We start from the raw sequence: 20609 nt of genomic DNA on the forward strand, positions 1-20609 counted from the left end.
GGTCTTCTTCAAAACCAAGTTAGCTAAGTATTTCTCTGCCTCTCCATGTCAAACAATCTGTTTGTTGTTCTAAAACATTGCAACTGCTATTTGACATGATGAATCTTTCGCAATGGCTTGCAACAGCTGGCAACAATGTGCAATGTTTAATTCAAACTGCTGAAACTTGTCTGTGCAACGGTTTCGTCTCGTCATGAATCTTTGGTGTGAACTGGCCTTAAAGTCCTAATCAGGAAATCTCAGCAACTGTCATAACTTTCATAAGTCAAAAACAACAAACAGGGAAAGAAAGATTTCCGTCTACAGCCAGTCAGTCTAATTTTGTGTCTACCTGCAGAGCCAGTGAGGGAGTTTGAGTGGCGGACCTGCAGGTGGTCTTGGACTGACCCCTCTGTGGTCCTGTCAATGCTTGCTGGCCCTCCCCGGCAGGACCTGCTTCCCAAAGCAAACAGAGCCCTGCAGTCCGGGGCACTGATAGCATCTCTGCAATAGAGAGAGGGAGGGAGGGAGGATCAGGGCTAAGCTGCCTCTGGGATCCTCTCCACTCTGGAGGAGCCGGCTGCCTCTAGTGTGTGTGTGTGTGTCTCTGAGTGTGTGTGTGTGCATGTGATGTGCGTGTCGGTGTGCACCCCCTGTCTCAGTCCTGTCCTGCCAGGGCTTGGGAGTAAGGTCCAAGTGAGGGTGAACGGGATGAGGGCCACTCGGGAGAATTTATAGCCTGGATTGGGGCACTACAAGGAGCTAATCCCAGTGCATATGACTTCAGTGGAAACTCTATATTGGCTGCGTACAACTTGTCCAGACATAGTCCCTGTTTTGGAGAACGAAAACGTGTGTGTTTGGGTGCATGTCTGTTTGAATATTGATCTTTAGCCATAATAACTTCACACACAAATTAAATGATAGATCGCTGTCTGGCTTTTTTTTTTTTTTTTGCAGATTTTTGGTGCAGGTGCAGTGTCCTCCTTGCACAAGTGAAAAATAAAAAATCCTCATCCTTAACTACCATCTGCAGATTTGCTCTCACTGTCCTCCTCTTCACATACTTTTGTTCCCCACACCTCGTCCCTGAAGAGGTCTCCGTGCCTCAGTCATCTGACATGGTCATGACAGGCTCGCATGTTTCCATGCCCCCATCTTGCTCCAATCATGCTGCTTTCCAGTCAGCGACAGCCATTTTCCAATCTGACATTAGCCCCCCAATGTTTCCTATAATAAAACACCAATGTGCGAGGCAGACGTGGAAATGAGACCAACACTTTCACGACTGGTTCTTAGCATTGCATAATTGAAAGAATCCCTGCTATGCCAGACTACCGTGATATGTATAGAATACGAGACCTAATTATCAACCCAGTCTTTCGCTCAGCCTCTCTCTCTCGTCACAGTCCTTGGTTTGATTAATGGTGTTTTGACAGGAGCCAGCAAACTATACGCTACAGCCCAGACTCTCAAATGTCCTTGGCAATTACTAGAATGGAGACTCTCTCCCAGCAATCACTTAGATTCATCCGTTACCAGCGGCGCTAATATGAATCTGCGGCCCCTGAAGAAAGTTTGACAGACAGTTGATGTAATAGACTCACCAAAGACGCTTCCCACTATACATTATCCCATGTGAGGTCCACACTGCATGTTCTATATTTTAATGAACAGATATGGTACAGCATACTGACAAATACTGGGGGGAAAAGCATTCATCATGTTATGTTGACCTTAGAAAGACATTTTGCAGCTTTTTCACCATTGTATAAGATAAGTTTGAAAAATCTAAGAACTAGTATCCAGACAGAAACCATTATTATCTCCCAGTTAACTTCACTGTTTCATTTGAACATGAAGGTCCTTGATTTCTAGGGAAAGTGACCGGAAAAAAACATCTTGAAAGATGAAAGATTTTTTAACTGCCCACAGATGTTCCACAAGGTGCTTCACCAATAAGAACCAGGGAGGGACTGCTTCCAGTCTGTTTTTTTTTTATATGACTGAAACCAAATGGAAAATGCTTGAATAAAAATAATGATCCTATTGAAAGGAACATGATCATAAACATTACCCAAGAATGCGTCCTTGGAACAGATCACAAACAGTCAAGCCCAATGTGGGTTTTGTTTTTGTCCTGTGGGTTCCTCTTGTTGTTGTTATTCTGGCCACCAGAGCCAAGAACTGATACCCTGTCAAAACAAGCGTTTCGACTTCCGACGGGGAAGAAGTGGAGCGTTTGCCGAGCGGATGCATTCGCCTCAGACTTCTTTTGGATTCCCTGGAATGTCTCAAAATGAGATATATTCACAGAGTGGAAGGGTGGAAGGCAAAGCCCCATGAATGAAAAGATGGGCAGATTTCCTCCCTCTCTCTCTCTCTCTCTCGTTGCCTTTAACTTTACAGCACCCTGTAAATTCTGCAGGTGCGTTGAGAGAAAACTCCCAGCATGCAGTTGTCAGCTGCAACAAAGGATGAGGAAAGATCAGCTCTGGGTGGCCAGGTGTGATGAGACACTGCCCAAAGATTCAGCAGGTCAGCCAGCTGGAGGAGGGGATGTTCTTACACTGACCATTACATAGGCCTTACTGGGTGGCTTGACCCCTGTGGGCTACTGGAGTGCAGTGAAATTCCTCACAGTTCAGGAGTTCACCTACCAGGCCAACGTCCCCAAACCCATCCCAATCTTGTGCTGGAGTTATGTGGGGAAATACAGCATGAGGATAAGACAGACAGTACACGTAAGAGCATTGTAGAGATCACTCAGACACACAGGAATGTGCTCTTTTACACGGTAATACGAGGAGATAAAGAATGTGTCCTCGCAGGACTTCAACCTCACAAGCTGCCCTGTTCGAAAGGGGAAGGGGTAAACAGTTAATCAGATTTTGTGCACACAGAGATTTTCACACGGCTGCCAAGCTGCAAGGGTCCTTTGAGGAAGCTGTCCGAGGCTCTCTACGATGCTTGTTATCCTTCTCTTAGTCTCTTATCATCAGCCTCCTGGCAGGGATCTGAGCCTCAGGATCAGTCACGCTTGAGACAGATCTATTGCTGTTGGCTTTTAGTGCCCCCGACTCGCGACCTAAACTGGAGCTGTGCCAACAATGTAAAGTACAACACTGCTGCAGAGGAAATCCAGATGACATATGATTAATTTAGAGGGAAGGTCAGAGGTCTCTCTGAAAAAGATAGCGTAATCAAAACCCATCAAGGTTAGCTCTGCTTACAGTAAACACCCACTCTCTGTGTTTCTCCTTGGTACTCCATCACATGCACACACACACACACGCATGCTCACACACATACTCATGCACACACACACATCAGCTGGTATTTTTCTTTGATGTGCTAGGGTGCATGTGGCACTGGCAGAACGAGGCACAGCTCCAAAAGTACGGTTTACTGTATTCAGCATTTCAATAACAGAAAAAAGACTTGCGTAAGTTCATGGGAGCTAGTGTGCAAGAATGAGAGGGAGTAAGAGAGGTTTCCATTAAAAACTATATTTAGACATTTATACCCTTCAAAAACTGTATACATACTGTACCTTCAGTAAGTTGGCAGCTACACATTATACCAGCTAGCATTTGAGTGCAGTAAACCTTAGAAAATGTATCCCTTCAGTTTAGAGGGACACAGATGAAAATGTGCATCTGAAATGAAGAGTGTGGAGTGGACCATGTAATTGTATTGTTTCTCTCTTTTTTTGACAGATAAACTCCTACTTTTCATAATGTGCCTACAGCAGCTCTGTATTCAAGCAGAAGGCATGGTGGCCATTCCTATGCATATTTGCGCACATGCTCATGACTAACATTTCCATGGACCCCCCTGATGTCTCATGGCTGTGGTCTCCCCACTGGCGTGTTCAGTTGCCGAACCGCTGGCCCACATTCATGCGATCACACACAAGACTCCTCCAGCGCACTTATGGTGTCTGGGGAATCATCCCACGAAAACCCCCGAAAATCACACCCTGCCCCCACGACTCCCTGGGGCCTCACTCTGGCAGGAGGGTGCGGGGCCGCAATGACATCACTGCGGTGACAGCAGCCTCTGGGGACGTGGAGAGGGATAAGGGGAGAGGGGGTAGGAGCAGGGCAGGAGGGGTGTTTGAGTTGTTTTGGAGGGGGGGTGGAGTGGGGTGGTGGAATGGAGTGGGTGACAGCTGGGTTTGGGTGCAGCAAGGCCGGGGAGCTGTGGTGCCACTCGCTCCTCTAGATCAGAGAGGCCTGCCTGGCGTTTTCTCCTCCGGCTCCAGGGCCCTGTAATTACGCCTCGCCATGAGGGTGCGGGAGAGAACGAGAGAAAGAAAGAGAGAAAAGGAGGAAAATAGGAAAGACAGAAAGAAAGAAAGAAAGAAAGGAGATAAAAAGCCTTGAAGAGCAGCCAATTAGTCAATAAAGAAGTGAACTTGTTCTCCTTTTCTCTGTCTCCACCTCATCCATCTCTCTCTGAAACTCTCACTTTCACGCCCTCTGGATCTTTATAGGGGCTCCCACCCTTCTTATAACATGCTTTGTCTCACCATCTTATTCTCATAACTCAACTCTTGTCTCGTTCTACAGCTGAGTCAATTTCCCTTTAATGTTCACGCTTCTCTCTCTTTCCCACCATCTCACTCCCTTGCCTGTCAATCATCATCTGGTTTAATGATAAACACCTGACGAAGCCAAGAGCTGACATAAACGGATGTAAAAGGAGCATGTTTAAAATAAAGACATTTCGTCTTCCCGTTTTTAGCAGCTCCAGCTGTAATTACAGTACATGCGATGAATCGTAAACTTCAGCTAAATGCTAGTTTGGGATGGGAAGCTTGTTTTCTGAAGCGCAGTCTTGTCTGCGTTTGAGAGGGTTATGTTCAGCTGTTCCCAGTGTTTTTTCCCCCTTTGCTCTGGCAGCAGACTAGTGGCATTTTTTCCTTGTTTCATTTCAAGCTTAGCTATCTGTCATCGGATATTCTACAGAGACATTAGAAATAGCAGCGAAGCTTTTCCAGGCATGTAATGCAAACCAAACGGTCAGTTCCAATTAATTGGTGTCTGAAGAGAATTTTTACATCCGAGAGACTCTTTCTGATGGACACAACAATTGTTTTTATGTAGATTGCATATAATTATGGTCGTTCAAATTCTTGTGATGAATGGTCTTTTGTTGTTTCGCTTCCATTACAGCTAATCTTGCAAAACTCGAGACGGAATGCAACCAAGGTCATCTTCCTCATCACGGATGGATACTCCAACGGCGGGGACCCAAGACCCGTGGCAGCTGCCCTTCGGTCGGGTGGTGTGGAGATCTTTACCCTCGGCATCTGGCAGGGCAACATCCGGGAGCTTCATGACATGGCCTCCTACCCCAAAGACCAGCACTGCTACCTCGTCCACAACTTTGCCGAGTTTGAGGCTCTCGCTCGCCGGGCTCTACATGAAGGTGAGAGCAACACAGAGAGATACAGATGTCTCACCTGGTTGGGTTTTAAAATGTGACTAAATGTGACTAAAAGATTCCTCAATAGAGGTTATAAACAAGACTGGGTTGATTCGGCCAAAATACGTTTTGATCACACAACACAAGAGGAGTGTCTTCGATCAAAAAAGCGCACCAAAGATCCAAGTAAGTCCCCTCTATGTTGCATAAAATATTCTCCGCTTGTGTCAGAATTCAGAAAAGCTGTCTACAAACACTGGCATATTATTGATTCGGACCCTAAACTTATGAGAGTTTTTCCAGAAAAACCTAAGCTGGTTTTTAAGCGTGCTCCTAACTTAAGAGACCGCCTAGTCAAAAATGACATACGTCCGCAACCCACGACGTCCTTTCTGAGTATGTCTGATGGTAACTATAAATGTGGCAGTTGCGCCCAGTGTTCGTACACACATAAATGCAAAAGTTTTAATCATCCACATACTGGCAAGACGTTATCCATTCGCAGTGTCATTACATGTTGCACCACACATGTTATTTATTTGATTCGTTGCCCTTGTGGCCTAGCATATGTGGGCAAAACAACGCGAGCGCTTCGGACCAGGATCAGTGAGCACAGGAGCACTATTAGAACAGGGGATGAGCGCAGTCCTGTCGCTGCTCATTTTAAACTAGCCGGACATAATGTCAGCGCCCTCAGATATATTGGGGTGGAGCGGGTCAACAAACCACCTAGAGGGGGTGATCATGACAAGAGGTTGCTCCAACGCGAAACCTTTTGGATTCATTTTTTAAATACAATGTCCTCCCATGGTCTTAATGAGGAATTTGATATAAAACCGTTCTTATAGTAGTAGTATATTTTTGTAAGAAACTGTCTGTATTTACAGGTTGTATAACTGTGGGGGTAATGTCCTTTCATTGTTTGGGTAGGCTTGTATATATGGAACTGTTTATCCACTGATTGTCTTTTCGGTAACGCTTTAGAATAACATGTGCTTATTAGGTATTAACAGTGCATAATAAGCAGTTAACAATTCATTACTAACAGTTAGTTAACTGTTGTTATCCTTTAATAACATTAACTAACTGTTAACATGCAGCTTGTAAGTGTTAATAAGCAGCCTTTTAGGTTACTTACAAGCATATTTGTTAACAGTTGTAAGTGTTAACAAGCAGCTTGTTAATGCTTGTTAATGGTGTATAAGACAAAAAGGTGGATAACTAATACGCTTATAAGACCTTTCTTACCTATTTGTAGTAAATTTTGCAGCCCCCCAATCTAAAGCGAGGACCATGTAGCCTATAGTTCCACAAGCCCAACCTTCTATCTCTCTATACAGCTTGGTTTAGCTGTGAGAAATGCACCTTTAAAATGGTTGCAGTGAGCAGGAATCGAACCCAAGTCTCCTGCATCAAAGAGTGCATCGCTACTTATTGAGCTACACTACTTGTCTTGTACAGCTGATGAAATTGTTTATTTTGATTCTATATTCCGAAGTGTTATATCACACTAGCTATGCTTTTTATAAATATGTTTCTGATGGAAAAGTGGTGTTTAATTAATGCAGAAACAGACCATGAATGTTCGCCTCTGTTCAAGGCAAACTGAAACATGTTTCAAATCGATCACGAACGTTCGCCTATGTTTGCAACTTTAAACCAGAGCTTTGAACGCACCCACTTATCGTCTTTAAGCCTCGGTTGCTAGGTAACCAAACTATATACAAAGCTGGCATATCTTTAGACTGCTGACAAACTGACAAACTGTTTTATGCGTTCACTGAACAAAGATTATGGAAATTAAACACCACTTTTCCATCAGAAACATATTTCTAAAAAGCATAGCTAGTATGATATAGAACATCGGAATATTTTCCATCAGTCAATTAGGAACAGTAGTGTAGCTCAATAAGTAGCAATGTAATCTTTGACGCGGGAGACCGGGGTTCGATTCCTGCTCACTGCAACAATTTTGAAGGTGTATTTCTCACAGCTAAACCAAGCTAGATAGAGAGATACAGTATAGAGAGATAGAAGGTTGGGCTTGTGGAACTTTAGGCTACATGGTCCTCGCTTTAGACTGGGGGGCTGCAAAATTTACTACAAATAGGTAAGAAAGGTCTTATAAGCGTATTAGTTATCCACCTCTTTGTCTTATACACCATTAACAAGCATTAACAAGCTGCTTGTTAACACTTACAACTGTTAACAAATATGCTTGTAAGTAACTTAAAAGGCTGCTTATTAACACTTACAAGCTGCATGTTAACAGTTAGTTAATGTTATTAAAGGATAACAACAGTTAACTAACTGTTAGTAATGAATTGTTAACTGCTTATTATACATGTTATTCTAAAGCGTTACCGTTTTTTCTTTTTCTTTCTTTTCTGTTGATAGCAATGCCATGTGCTCCTTTGGGGATATTGTTTTTTGTAAGCCCTTTTTGAAATGTGTAGGTTTGTGTAATACCTGTAAGTGTTCTCTTAATTGAGTGACTAGTGGGGCTCATAGACCCAATCATACCAGTTGACATCACATGGTATGTCAGCTGATTGTAAGGCCTACATATATATCCCTTCACCAAATGTGTCCACCATTTGCCTGAAGAAGACCCAGCAGGGTCGAAACGTTGCATTAAATAATTGGGAGTCAAAGCAGTGTTGCGGACATTATATTTTTTTAAATTGGTTTTTAAAATGTAACACTGGCTTTAGGAGATTTTAGAAAAGGCATTTAATAAGACTTTCAAGTGCACCTCAGGAGGGTTTGTGGAAGTGAGATGCATCCCAAACACCTATGTATCTTGTCTCTGTTACACACAAACATACAGAGTTTATTGGTGCATCATTTTGGGCTAGTACCCTCTACTAGTTTGGGTAGACTGTCTGCTCTCTAGTGTGGGTAAGCATAAAACAGTCTCATTGGCTATTCAGCTGCACATTTGTGGTTGCAGTCCACTCTGATGTCAATTGCCCTTGGTTTCTGACCACAGTCACTTCTCTTGCCTCAAGCATTCACCTCTAAAGCCCTCTGAGTTCCATCACCTCACCACGGCTGCCACTTCATCCCTTCACCGCTACCGCAAAGACGTTCTCCTAAGAGCGGCTCTAATCTCTCAAAGGAATAGTGCTCAAATCACCACATTTGTATTCTCCCCCATTAAAAGAAAAACAGACACCCACACACACACGTCTAACCAAAGCTGTTAAGGTCCGGGATAAATCCATCATATCCCGCAGACGGCTCGGGGAGACAGTCTGGCCGAGCCCGAGGCGCGGGCACTCGGGAGCCCTATCAGCCCTGCCGTGTGTCACGGAGATAGCTGCTGTCCAAGCCGTCCCCGAGCGCTGCCAAGCTCTGAGCCCCAGCCATGTGTGCAAACATCTGGACCGTGATCGCACAACAAAGCAACAACAGGGAAACACAGACACTCACGCCAACACCCCCCCATCCCCATTGTTATTATTTTGTGCCGAGGCAGACAAGCTTATCCAGGGCAGCTTTCACAAAAGCTTGCTCTTCCAAATCACCATGGCTTATGAGGTCTAGAGGGTCCTCGAAGGCCATCTGAGTTGAGCTCATTACTCAAGTGGAAACCAGTGATGTAGAACTCTGGCCCCATTTCATTTACATTTAGCAGGCTGCTGTATCCAAACCACTTACATTACACCAACACCAGTATATCATTTTTTTTGATCATTATTTGTGTGTCTGCGCTACCCAGAGTTGAACTCATGACCTTGGCCTTCAAGTGTGCAATAACATAAGCTTGGCAATGCTCGCAATTGGAGTGCAATTGCAATTGGACTGCTTGCATACTCAGTTTTGTGTCCAAATGGATGTGTTTGGGTTGATTACGCCTTACAATTGCTAGACCGATTAAAAGTGAATACGTCTTTCTCTCAGACAAAAATGCAGTTCTACTCCTACAGTACAAACTTGTCAAAGTATAAAATGACGCACAATCTCATCATCATGACCACTAACATCATCATCATCAACATCTCCATCATCTCCTCCTGTCTCTCTTTCTCCTCCACAGACTTGCCCACTGGAGGGTACATCCAGGAGGACCTGTCTCGCTGCTCGTCGCTGTGTGAGGCTGGTCACGACTGCTGCGACCTGATGGCCAGCTGCAGGTGTGGCACAAACACGGGCCAGTACGACTGCGTCTGTGAGAAGGGCCACTACGGGAAGGGACTGCAGCACGAGTGCACAGGTAACGCACTGTGACAGCCACAGCGACATTTTTGTTGATATATTCAAAGTGTTGATTACTTGCAGTGTGCTTTACTATGCTGCAAGAATATGCATTTTATGACCATTTAGGATTAAGGCTGATTTATGGTTCTGCGTCGAATCGACGCCGTCCCCCCGCAGACCTCTCTGCATTACTGTGTACCTCCTCCACTCAACGCGCACCTCCAAAAAATTCTAACCTTGCGTCGAGGTGACGCAGACCGCAAGGACTGTGATTGGTCAACTCGCCCTGTGTGTTGATAGACGACTGCTTCACGCAGCCTACTGTGGGGAGTAGCAACATGCTAGTTCACAGATATAAGCTTTGCAAATAAACTCAGACATATTTTAGTTACGCTGATGGGGTTATGCTTTTGTAAAGTGTCTATTTGTCAGTAACGTTTCCAAATCAACACTTCACCATCAAGCAATACTTTGTGGGCATCTATGGGCAAGTTCACTTGCTAACATAACATAAACTGGCTGGCAGACACTTTGCAAATAACCTCAGACTTATTTTCTGGTGTCATTGCGTGGAGTTGATGCAGAAGAATAAATCAGCCTTTAGGCTTTCCTCAGGATTTTTGGGTCTCGTGTTGTAATTTAGCCAAGACGATAAGGCAATGACCGCAAAGAGTAGGCCTAAGGCTTTTGAGGTATTTTTGAAACATACTGATATTCAAATAATTTAAAGCAGAAGATAGCTACAAAATGCTCAAAGGTGAAAAATTATGCTGATTGTTTATTATATTGATCCACTGCTTTATTTTATTTTGCAAGGCTGATATTACCTTGCAGGGAATAGTGCTGGCCCCTTGATGTAAGCAAATGAACTAATTGCATGTCCATAATTCACCTCGCTGAAGGTTCATGTGGAGGTCATTAAGAAAGCAAACAAAGGACCTTATTAAGAAAGCAAACTGAGGATACTCTGAATATGTTGGGGGTGAAGCTGTGTGTTTGTGCAGCAGTGTCTTCACCAGTGGTGATGGTATTTGTGTATGCTAAGACCCAGACAGCTCTCACTAAACTGTCCTTTTCTTTCCCAAACACACAAACATGAATGCCAGAAAACCTCTAAAGTATACACAAATACAGTTCCATCACACATCTACTCCACTGCTATGGTCTATAGAGAAATCAACAGAGGGTAAAAAACAAAAACTTCTTATGTCGTTCTGACTAATAAACCCCAATTGGCATGCTTGAGATTGCGGTTTTCATTACAGCAATTTTGCTCAAACGAGTAGTCCTGGGGTTTCTCACACGCACTACGAAACCAAAGACACGCTGGTCCTCATCCAGATGTGGAAATGGTAGCCCCTCTCTTCTGGTAACTTCGGGGAGAGAAGGGGAAGGAGAGTCAAGATTGGTCCCTGCCTGGATAACCCTTAAACAACCCCACTGGCACCACATCATCAAATGGGCCCAGCACAGCCAAACAGGAACCCGATAACACTCCCTGGTGCGAGGAGACCCACAGTGCATCGCCTGCCAACATAGCTGCCAGATAATTAATCATGTGGGTTTGTAGACGGTATTGTGGGCTCTGTGGTTATTGGAAAGCAGAGGCATGCAGCGCGAGGCAAACAAACAAATGGAGTCAGGCTCTGAGCAAGACCCATAATGGCAGACGGCTCACCCTATCTATTGACAGGAAGGGGTCGAGAGGGAGAGGGACAGCAGTCTGCAGCGAGGCGGTGATTGACATCCACAGTTCGACTCTCACAGCTCCTCACTTCCTGTCTTTATCTTCCTCTCAGACGGGCTCTTCCTCTGGACATGGTTTTGAGACAGAGACTGTAAACACTTCCTCAAATTATGATCAGATGTCGTGTTGAGACAGCCAGCCATCTCAGTATGAATTACCGCACAATTTGATAATTAGCAGCAGGGAGCAGACAGCAGGCCTCAGAGTCCTGGCTCTGTCGAGGAAAAACGTTGCAAAAGCTGCACCAAGAGCTTCCTGAGCCTCTCTACCGCCTGGAGACCTTCTGGAATATTCTCTTCAGCTCCTGCGCCATGCCACCCATCACGGTCAACAAACTTGGGTCAAGTGGCACTGGATTTACTGGAATAATGTGCTGTTATGACGTTCTGGAAGGAGTTTTGCCGTTGTAGCACTTTGGCATCACATAAATATACAGTTGCAGATCACTGCTGAGGTCAAGGTCCAGTCCTGTGCAAGAGACAGGTATTTGTATGAAAACTAAGAGACTCTGCGCTTGGTGTACTCTCTCGACATGCACTACACACCATCTGTGCAAAAGCAAATACTACTCTCTGTTTAAGCATAACACGTTTACCAATCCACAGGGACAGCTGTTCATTACCTTTGGATCTCCTGCAAAGGTTGTTCTGTGGCTACGTGTAGAGGCAAAGCACATTCCAGTAGCCTGCAGTATATGGACACGCACCCACACTGTCTGCAAAATGACCAGAAGAGGAAGAACATGAGATCCCTGGTAGATGACAACAGCCCCCCAGCTATCGGACACACAGAGCAGGATGTGGGGGTCCAAGAGGGGGAGGGAAGAGGGCTGTTTGCCTCTTGCTGCCTTCTTGCCCTCTTTGGTATTATCACCATGAAAGTGGTAGAAAAGCTCCTGGTCTATGTTAACTACATGTGCTCTGTTTATTTGCTTGTCAAAGTTTGCGCTCTTGTATTGTGTCCTGTGTCAGCTCCCAGGGGAACAGGAGGGGTGATATGGGGGTGGGGTGGGGTTGATGGGTTGGAGTCACTGCTCGATGGTTCAACTGCCCAGTGTTCCACAAATCAAAACAGGAGGCCTGTTTATTACTGGTGCGTTACACGTTCACCTAAGGGTCAATGTCACCTCTGTGGGTTGCACCAACGGTCAGGGTTGACGCATGCCAGCTGGACCTTAATCGTAGGCTTTGGGGGTTATAGGTCACTGATGAACTGCAAGTGTGCAGGGGGTTGGGGGTGTTACGGGGCTGCTGGATTTATTTCCTCAGCGAACAGACTGTAAATATTTGCTCTCACCCGGATGTCCCAGATTCCACACGGAAACCTTGAGACCGGCGTAAATCTGACATTTATAAAAAAAACGACAGCAGGAGAGGAATCTGGGAAATGTTGGCGATGGGAGCCTGAGGAGAAATGGGGTAAGCAGGGGTGTTGCAACAACATGTGTTTTTTATCCTCCCACACACATACATCTACCATTCTATCTTCCTCGAGTTTACCCCGTTTGAGACCCCCCATCTGGTCTTCAGCGTTCAGGAGAAATGTACTCAGACTGCAATCAGGCATAACAAAGAAACGCTCCATGGACCTGACACTGTAATCCATTACTTAGAACTTCTGAGACACAGTCCAGCATGGAGACTAGCCTGGACAGCTCACGCAGATCCAAAACACGAAGACAAGCAGAAAACCGCCAGCGTTTCCCTTTCCCTGTCCTCATCAATTACGCACACCGACTCTCACTCCCATTGTTTCTGCATAAAAAGACTCGAAGCAGCATCCAGGGCCTGGTCCCCATAGGATATGCCATTTGATCACTGTAGATTTATAATGTAGGCTGGACCGTGGTCCATTCCTATTGCTCGAAGCCAGGATGAAGTCATGGAGTGTAGGCTACAATGAGGAATACAGCACTGCAGTGGCCTGCTGAGGAGGTTTATGCTCAGAGTGAAAAAGAGAGACCCTCATTGGACAAAAAGGCTGAAATGTTATATAATCATGCCATTATTCTCAAAATAAGCACTGCTGGTAGTATTTTGTTGTTTGTGACCTGGTGTTTATGTTAGGTAGTGTGCTGAAAACTGGTGTCAGTATTCATAAAAAAATGTTTTTCGACAAGTTAATATGAACATGATATATCAGAAATTTTGCTCTGATAGTTTTACAGACAAAAGTTGTCATCATAAAAACAATCAATCTTCTGGGCAAGTGGCCCCCAAATGTATTTGAATCTCCGACACTGACTATTGGTCAGACTTTGGCACAGCTGGTCAGTGCAAGCTGAATGCCAAACACCATGTTTATAATTTCTCCCAGCAATGAGTTGCTCTGGCAACTGTGGCAAAGCGGCCATGTAACTGCCGCGAGTCCTGTGGAGATGGTGTACACCCTCTCGGAGAGTGGCGCTCCTCTCAAGCAAAGCTTTAATGCTGATCTCCAACACAAGTCAAAACCCTGCTGCGATGGACTTCCTTTTCAAAATAAGAACTGTTGCGAATTGCTCAGCACCACATCGATCCAAGACATTTTGGCAGGAGGGATTGAATGCCTCACATTCTCTGTGGATGGCTAGAGAACGAGAGTCACAGGGAGGAGGGGGATGTTGACCGCCATCTCTCGCATGAGATTGAATAAAGATTTGTGGTCGAGAAGGAGTTTTTGATTTTTCAACTGGCAAAAGTCAGACACTTTGCAACTTTAATAGAAGCCTTTGAACACGGCAAAGGACAGCCATTGTTAGTGACACAGCATAGAGAAAATTTCACAGCACACCACAACACCGTAAAACTCTGTTAATTAATGGCTGTAAAAATAAGGAGCAGCATTTGTAGGTCATGGACGCGGTGTAATCCAGTAAACTGTTACTTTTTGTCATAAATAGACCCATTGCTTACAAGAGGAGTGTGTGCATGTGACCATAAACCAGCATAATTAGGGTTCCCTGGCAGGTGGGTGTGACAAAACGAGCGCTCATGAAATGAGGCGGTAGCGTCAAGCTGAAGTTCACAGTATCATTAACACCCTCCTTCTCTCCCTCACTGCTTCCTTCCTTCCTCTCCCTCTTTCTCCACCTCCGATCCACACTCCCTCCCTTCCCACCATCTCCTCTTCCTCCTCAGCAGCCCTTCTGTAGCTCCCCATCTTAACCAGCTTTGCCCATAAAAGGAGGACCTGGTTTATGGAGCAGTATAACCTGGCCATTGCACTCCCCCCATTAAATCCACTATGATTCAGTTTCAGGGGTCAACCAAAAAGGTCTTTAAGAACAAGGGTGCTGTATGAAAATGTGTTCTCTGAAGCTACATCCACATTCCATTTTTGTTGGAATATGAAACAATTTTGTTAAGTTTTCACCTCTCATCACTACAGGGTTTTTGAGCTCTTGAATCCGAGGTCATGTGATCTGCACTTCAGGTGTCACCCCTAATGTCTAGGTGTTCCATGCGGACAAGATTCAGAAACTGGAAATAATCGTGTGGATGGAGAACATATAACGAAACAACATTTTAAAATAAAAACGCAGTACTTCATGAATTGCTTCTCAAATCCACTCTGATTTGGTTCCTGGGTTCTACTGAAAAGGTCCTCAAGAGCAAGTATGCAGTAATGAAAACTTTCACTTTGCACTTCTGCAGTGAATCGCTCCTTCCCTTGTTTGCAGAGTTGCAAATTCGACCCGCTCTGGACAAACCTCACCATCTGTTTCAGACATCAGATGCTGAGCACTTCCTGGTCAGTAACTCCACTGACCTCTTTGGGTATTCATCTCGCTCTATTTTTGGAGGGTTTTTTTTTGCTCTTCTACAGCTTTTCATTGTCCACTCTCAACATTTTCTCCATTTCTTTGCATGCCCTCTCTGAATGTCTGTCATATTCACAGTCACTGTTACAGTCAGTGAGACGTGCCGTCCGTCATTTCACTCTCACTAAGACAATCGGCCTCTCTCTCTCTTAGGCAGTTTCTCTCTTTCTTCAGTCCTCCCTCTAGAGGTGTTGTGTTTATGTTAGTCCCTGCATGCTTCTCTGGGTGATGAAGTGTGTGAAAGGAGGGTTAGGGGCACACACACACCACCCAGTAGCACTGGGGTTGGAAGTGTAAAATCAGGAAGCCAGAAACTGCTCAGATGGAAAAGAAGAATTGGACAGGGGGGAGGGGGGCAATCCCACAGTACCTTGTCTTGAAGGGGCCCTCCATCTCTCACAGTGGACATGGGTTGGGTCTTTGACCCTCAGAAATCCCTCCTACCTTCCCTACATACTCACATCCACACACAGCCCCCTCCTTTCACTTGTTCATAAACCTCTTGAACTATAATGTTCCTTGGAAGGGGGAAGATGGAGTGAGAGGAATGGCCGCTCTGGGGCCTTGCAGTGGAGAGAATTGGTGTCTAGAGGAAAGGGGAGGATGAGGATGAGCTTTTCTTGTTCCCGGCTTTCTGTCTGTTTAGCGTTGTTTTTTGCTGCTAGGTCTGTCAAATGGAGTGATTATAAAAAAAATGACCCAAGAAGCCAAGCCATAAAAAGTGAAGGTGTGTGTGTGTGTGTGTGTTGTTTTTGGGAAGCAAGGCAACAGCACAGCAGCACCAGAAACCACAAAGTAACCTGAAGAAAAAAAAAACTGCAAAAACCTTGTGCCTCACTTTCACACAAGGACTACGAGGGCTGTACTAGAATGTGTTGCCTGTTCTGAACATCCTCAGTGGAGCATCTGGGAGATATGTGCACTGCGCATAAATAACAAAGGATTTTAATTTATAGTCTCAGCCGGCCCATAAACCTCTCTGACTGCTATAATTTATTGCCTTTGTGATACAAGGTGTCCTTTGCATGTTTGAGGCAAAGTTGTTGTGTTTTAATGCTGTGCTGCTGTAGACTGGGTCTCTGGATTAGAGTGTCTGACAGTGCTTTGAGGGATGGGAATGGCGATAGCTTCTTCCTTTTAACAATTTTTCACTTTGAAATGTGGGTTACAACTCCTGTATAATTTGTAAGCCATCTTCCCCCATGGGGTTACTTTGTAGAAGCTCAAAACAATGCCAAAGACACTAACAAGAAAGAAAAAATGCCCAAGGCAACCAGACAAGGATGACTTAGTTCCTGTTTTCGGTGTTGGGGTTTATTCTCTGACCACTCGTGGACCGCCTCTGTTTCAGCTCACGCTAACCGATGGCATGTCAAGTCATACTGTGGTACAGTCTGGTGGGTAGTTGCTGGTTAGCCATGGCGGAAGGGTGACTGTGCGTGATGAGGTTGTTTGTTCCTGCCCTCGCTTACAAACTCTGGAATATAAAGTGTCCAGATGAATCCTTACAAGGCCTGGTGACCACTGCTGCGGTCGCTCTCTAGAATTAGCTTGCTTCCGCATTCTGACTCTAGTTTAGCTTCTTAAAAGAATAATTAAAGAGTTGTGACTTGAATATGAGTTTGCTCTTGGAGGTCCTTTTCATTTTTCCCCAGTGCTTTATACTTTAAAAGCCCAAAAGTAACAGGAAATCATAAAACGTAAGATAAGCATTGATCATTATTTAGACAGCCTAGGCTATACCTTATACACAGGATTATATGACAAACAATTTTTGAATGTCAAGATCCTGTGACATATAGACTAGACAACATAAACTACTGTATTACTTAGCACGGTATACATTGCTAAGTAATAATAAGTGTATTACTTAGCACTGTATACATTGCACAACTAGGCTAAATTATTATGGAAGCCAATAATAAAGTAAAATCCTGATGGTGTTGTTTGGAGTTTTGTTTGTGTCAGATACACTGTCATATTGGATTGGAGATTCACTCAATGGAACTGAGCAGATGTGTGTTTTGTTTTCTGCAGGAGTCACCTCTATTTTTCCTTTGAAAACAGAAAGCCGGAAAGAATGGTAGGATGGATGAAAGAAAATCATTTGGCCATCATGCACAATGCCTTTTGGCAACCCTGCAAAAGTGTTGTGATTACTGATCTCTGGCATGGATTAGAGTTTACTGAGCCATGTGTGAAGTACTCTGGGTGCACAAGAAAAAAACGAGCACAAGCACACATTTTCTGGAATGCTGTCTGGAATTAAAGAGGTATGTCAGTGCCAGTCATCTTGATGGGACTTGCTGGTGGACTCGGAATTTACAGAGGCGTCTGGGCAGAATGCAGTTGGTGTGCCATCCATGCCCGTGTCCATTTCGCCATGGTCCGTCTCAGAAAACTCGTCTTACAGCATATTATCACCATGCTAAGCTTCATAGGCCAAACAGTAGAAAAGCACCCCAGAGTGAATGTGCCTAATTTGAAATGGCTGAATTCAACGTAGAGAAATACATTAGTGTCACTCTACAGCGCTCTCTAAATATCTTTCCCCTCCTTCTTCTCTCTCTCTATTTCTTTCCCTCTCTCCTCTGTGGGTTTCCGGGAGGAAAAGGGTTTGAAGCTCATTACCCCAGAGTTATGTGACACACAGCTGGCCAGCAGCGATCCCCCTCAATTAGTTTTTTTGCTCAAGCACTGATGCATTCTTTGGATCTATGGTGCCTTATTATGGATCATCTGGTGGCAAGACCATCTGAAAGAAATCTGCGCTAAGCCATAGAAAAATAAGCCTGATTTAAATCCGAGAGTGAATAATTTGTCTCAACCCCCCTTTACGTGCAAAGTTGGCCTTCCTTCAAAATTAGGTGTTGAATCAGTAGCTGTTTACAAGTCACCATGCTGTAATTAATTCAGGCGTACAAAAATTCTTTGGGGTTTGAAAACACGGTTTTCAAAGTGGAAAAATGACTCCTATCCAAGCACTAACACGACATACGCACATACACAAGCACAGATGCACGCTCAAACATATCCAGTTTCTCTGAGAGCAACGCATTAATGTTCTCAGTTATTTGTTTAGAGAGGCAAGACCAGACTTTGCAGTGCTTACTTTGGCTCAGCTATTTGAAAGGTCTGTCTGAAAGTTGTTTTTTATGCATCTCAGGTGTGGTGGCCATCCAAACTTTTTCCCGAACTCTCTTCCAGCTGCGCTCTTTCCTGTGTCGTTTCTTTAAAAAGAAATGTTGTGGTGGTTGCTTTATGTTGGCCTTGTTCTTATCAATATTTCATGCTTGGTGTTTCACAGTATAGGCATTGGGCACATGGACAGTGAAATGGTGGACAGGTCTTTAAATTTGGTCTAGTGTGGTAGCTTTCAGCTAGGTGAAGGAGCCAGTCTCTGACCATTTAAAACCAGCCGTCTTAAAAAAAAAAAAGTTTCCAGAGATGAAAATCCCATCTAATACACTATTTCCACTGTTTCGCTACAAGTGTAATATTATTCGCATAAAAATATCTGGGCTTCCTGTAAACTTTAAAATGAAGCCATTAAAAATGAAGGGATTCCATTTCAGAGGTCCTGGAAGGGGAAATGTGAGAGAGACGATGTTTAATGTGAACTGCCTTCCCAACTTTGCTACGTAAACCTTTGTGACAAGCAACAAGTGTAGCCAGATGGTGACTGGTCCACCAGAGAGTTTAGGTTATCGGATTAAGCGTCGGGGCTGCTGCCAGTGCTCTATCTGAGCCAGGCGCAAGGGCAGGCCCCGTTTGATGTGGGCACCAGGATTATTTTCGTGCCATGCTGCTTTACGGGCGGTTACCTACGCCTGGCTGACCGCGGTGTGTTTAGCTGGCGAGTGAGTGCGCCTTGGCACGCTGGGAATGTTTTCCCCCAGCGATGGCCTGCCTCTTTAAAAAAATGAAATGGAAAGAGTGTAAGATTGAGATATAGAAACCGTGGTGAAAATTTCACACCTAAAAGTTGAAGGCTTGAACTGAGCAAATTACTAATTAGGCTTGGATACTGCTTTGAAGTTCACTCCAGTAATATTTGCCAATATTAATTTATTATGCAGTACTTCTAACTGTCATGCCAAAAAGTCTTGTTAATGTAGAGCCCCCTACCTAAGCCAAGGCTTGCAAGCAAAGCCCCCAGTATCACATTCAATTAAATAACACTGTCCATGCAGTTACGTAAAACATGTTCATGTCTTGGGTTCAATACAATTCGTTGTCTGAACTGTGTTGTGTGTTATGACTGCCATGTCAACGGTCTTGTGTGATTAGTTATTGGGTCAGTCTGAGTGCATGGTCAGTACTGGGCTCCCCAGCTGACCAGGATGAGGCCAAAATCCCTGCGTTACACAGATGGCGACAGAATGGAGTGGCCAAAACTAAAAGGTAGCCTACAGTAGTATTTCACAAGGAAGAACCTTAAATGATAGAATAGGCAGGGAAATCAATAGGTGCTCCAAAAATAGGCTTAAGGGACTGTTCGTTATTTATTTAAGGGGCTATACCGGAGGAATTTTGGGAGCGTTATTAGTCAAAAAAGACGTGACCCTCCCTCGCCAGCAAGATTTTTTTCTATGACCCTCCAAAGTGATTGAAAAAAAACGCATGACCCTCCCCAACAATTTATTGATGCCTTCTGTACTGGGTAAATTTGGGAGCTTGCATGCTCCCTTCCTTGAAATGCCTTGAAAAGGCTGTCATTTGCACAACTGAACAAATAATCACCGGGACCGAAACATAACTGTCAACTTTTTCCGGGTTTATCACGTATTTTAACGTTCCCCCCGCTGTCTTAGGAGGAGCTGCAGGGCCGTCGCAAGGGGGTGCGAGGTCCTGTGCGAACTTGACAGGTGCGAGGCCCTTTCACTTACGTGCATAACATCATAGCCTACTTTACACGTAGCCTACTGTCGGTGCATTTTAATAGTAGGCTAATAGGCTACACCAGCTTGTCTTTAAGAGGGGAAATTGTATAGCCTATAACATTAGCTGAGTCACATATTTGGCCATAAGCCGTTTATCATAGGGTAGCCTACATCACGAAACCAAATAAAAAAGGCGAACACTGCTGAACGCTATTTGTCAATGACGAGAAACACGACATTCAAACTATTGATAAGATGTGCAGCATGGTCTGTAGGCTAACATTGGACAAATAAATGACATTGACTCACCATATCCTGACTCAGAAAAAAAAACATTTTCTTGCTTACCTTGCCGCAAACTCAGCAATAAAATCATAGGCCAGTTTGCAGGTAGCCTAACTTCTTTTTCAATTCATGGAAGGGCGAGCCCACTAGTCTCTCCTGTGACATGGAGGTGCGCAAATCGTTTTTAATAGCCTATTCAACTTCGAAAAGCTTCGTTCACCCGATGCCAGTCACTGATCGCAATTTCAAAGATCGCGAAGGTTTGTTCAATCTTTTT

The 20609-nt window shown here is 44.5% G+C and overlaps 1 protein-coding gene across 3 annotated transcripts in view; it reads left to right on the forward strand.

Annotated features, from left to right (window-relative positions):
* The window catches only part of svep1 (sushi, von Willebrand factor type A, EGF and pentraxin domain containing 1), an 83304-nt gene that overhangs the window by 11636 nt on the left and 51059 nt on the right, over positions 1–20609 (forward strand). For all 3 annotated transcript variants that reach the window (XM_076289263.1, XM_076289265.1, XM_076289266.1), the window contains exons 2-3: positions 5160–5415; positions 9455–9631. In XM_076289263.1, the coding sequence (XP_076145378.1) occupies positions 5160–5415; positions 9455–9631 (433 nt within the window). The remainder of the gene's footprint in view (positions 1–5159; positions 5416–9454; positions 9632–20609) is intronic.

This window comes from Alosa pseudoharengus, unplaced genomic scaffold (assembly GCF_046254945.1).
Source record: "Alosa pseudoharengus isolate Yale_2024_CS ecotype anadromous, Long Island Sound unplaced genomic scaffold, YU_APseudo_1.1 YU_APseudo_1.1_scf_17, whole genome shotgun sequence".
NCBI classification, from domain to species: domain Eukaryota; kingdom Metazoa; phylum Chordata; class Actinopteri; order Clupeiformes; family Clupeidae; genus Alosa; species Alosa pseudoharengus.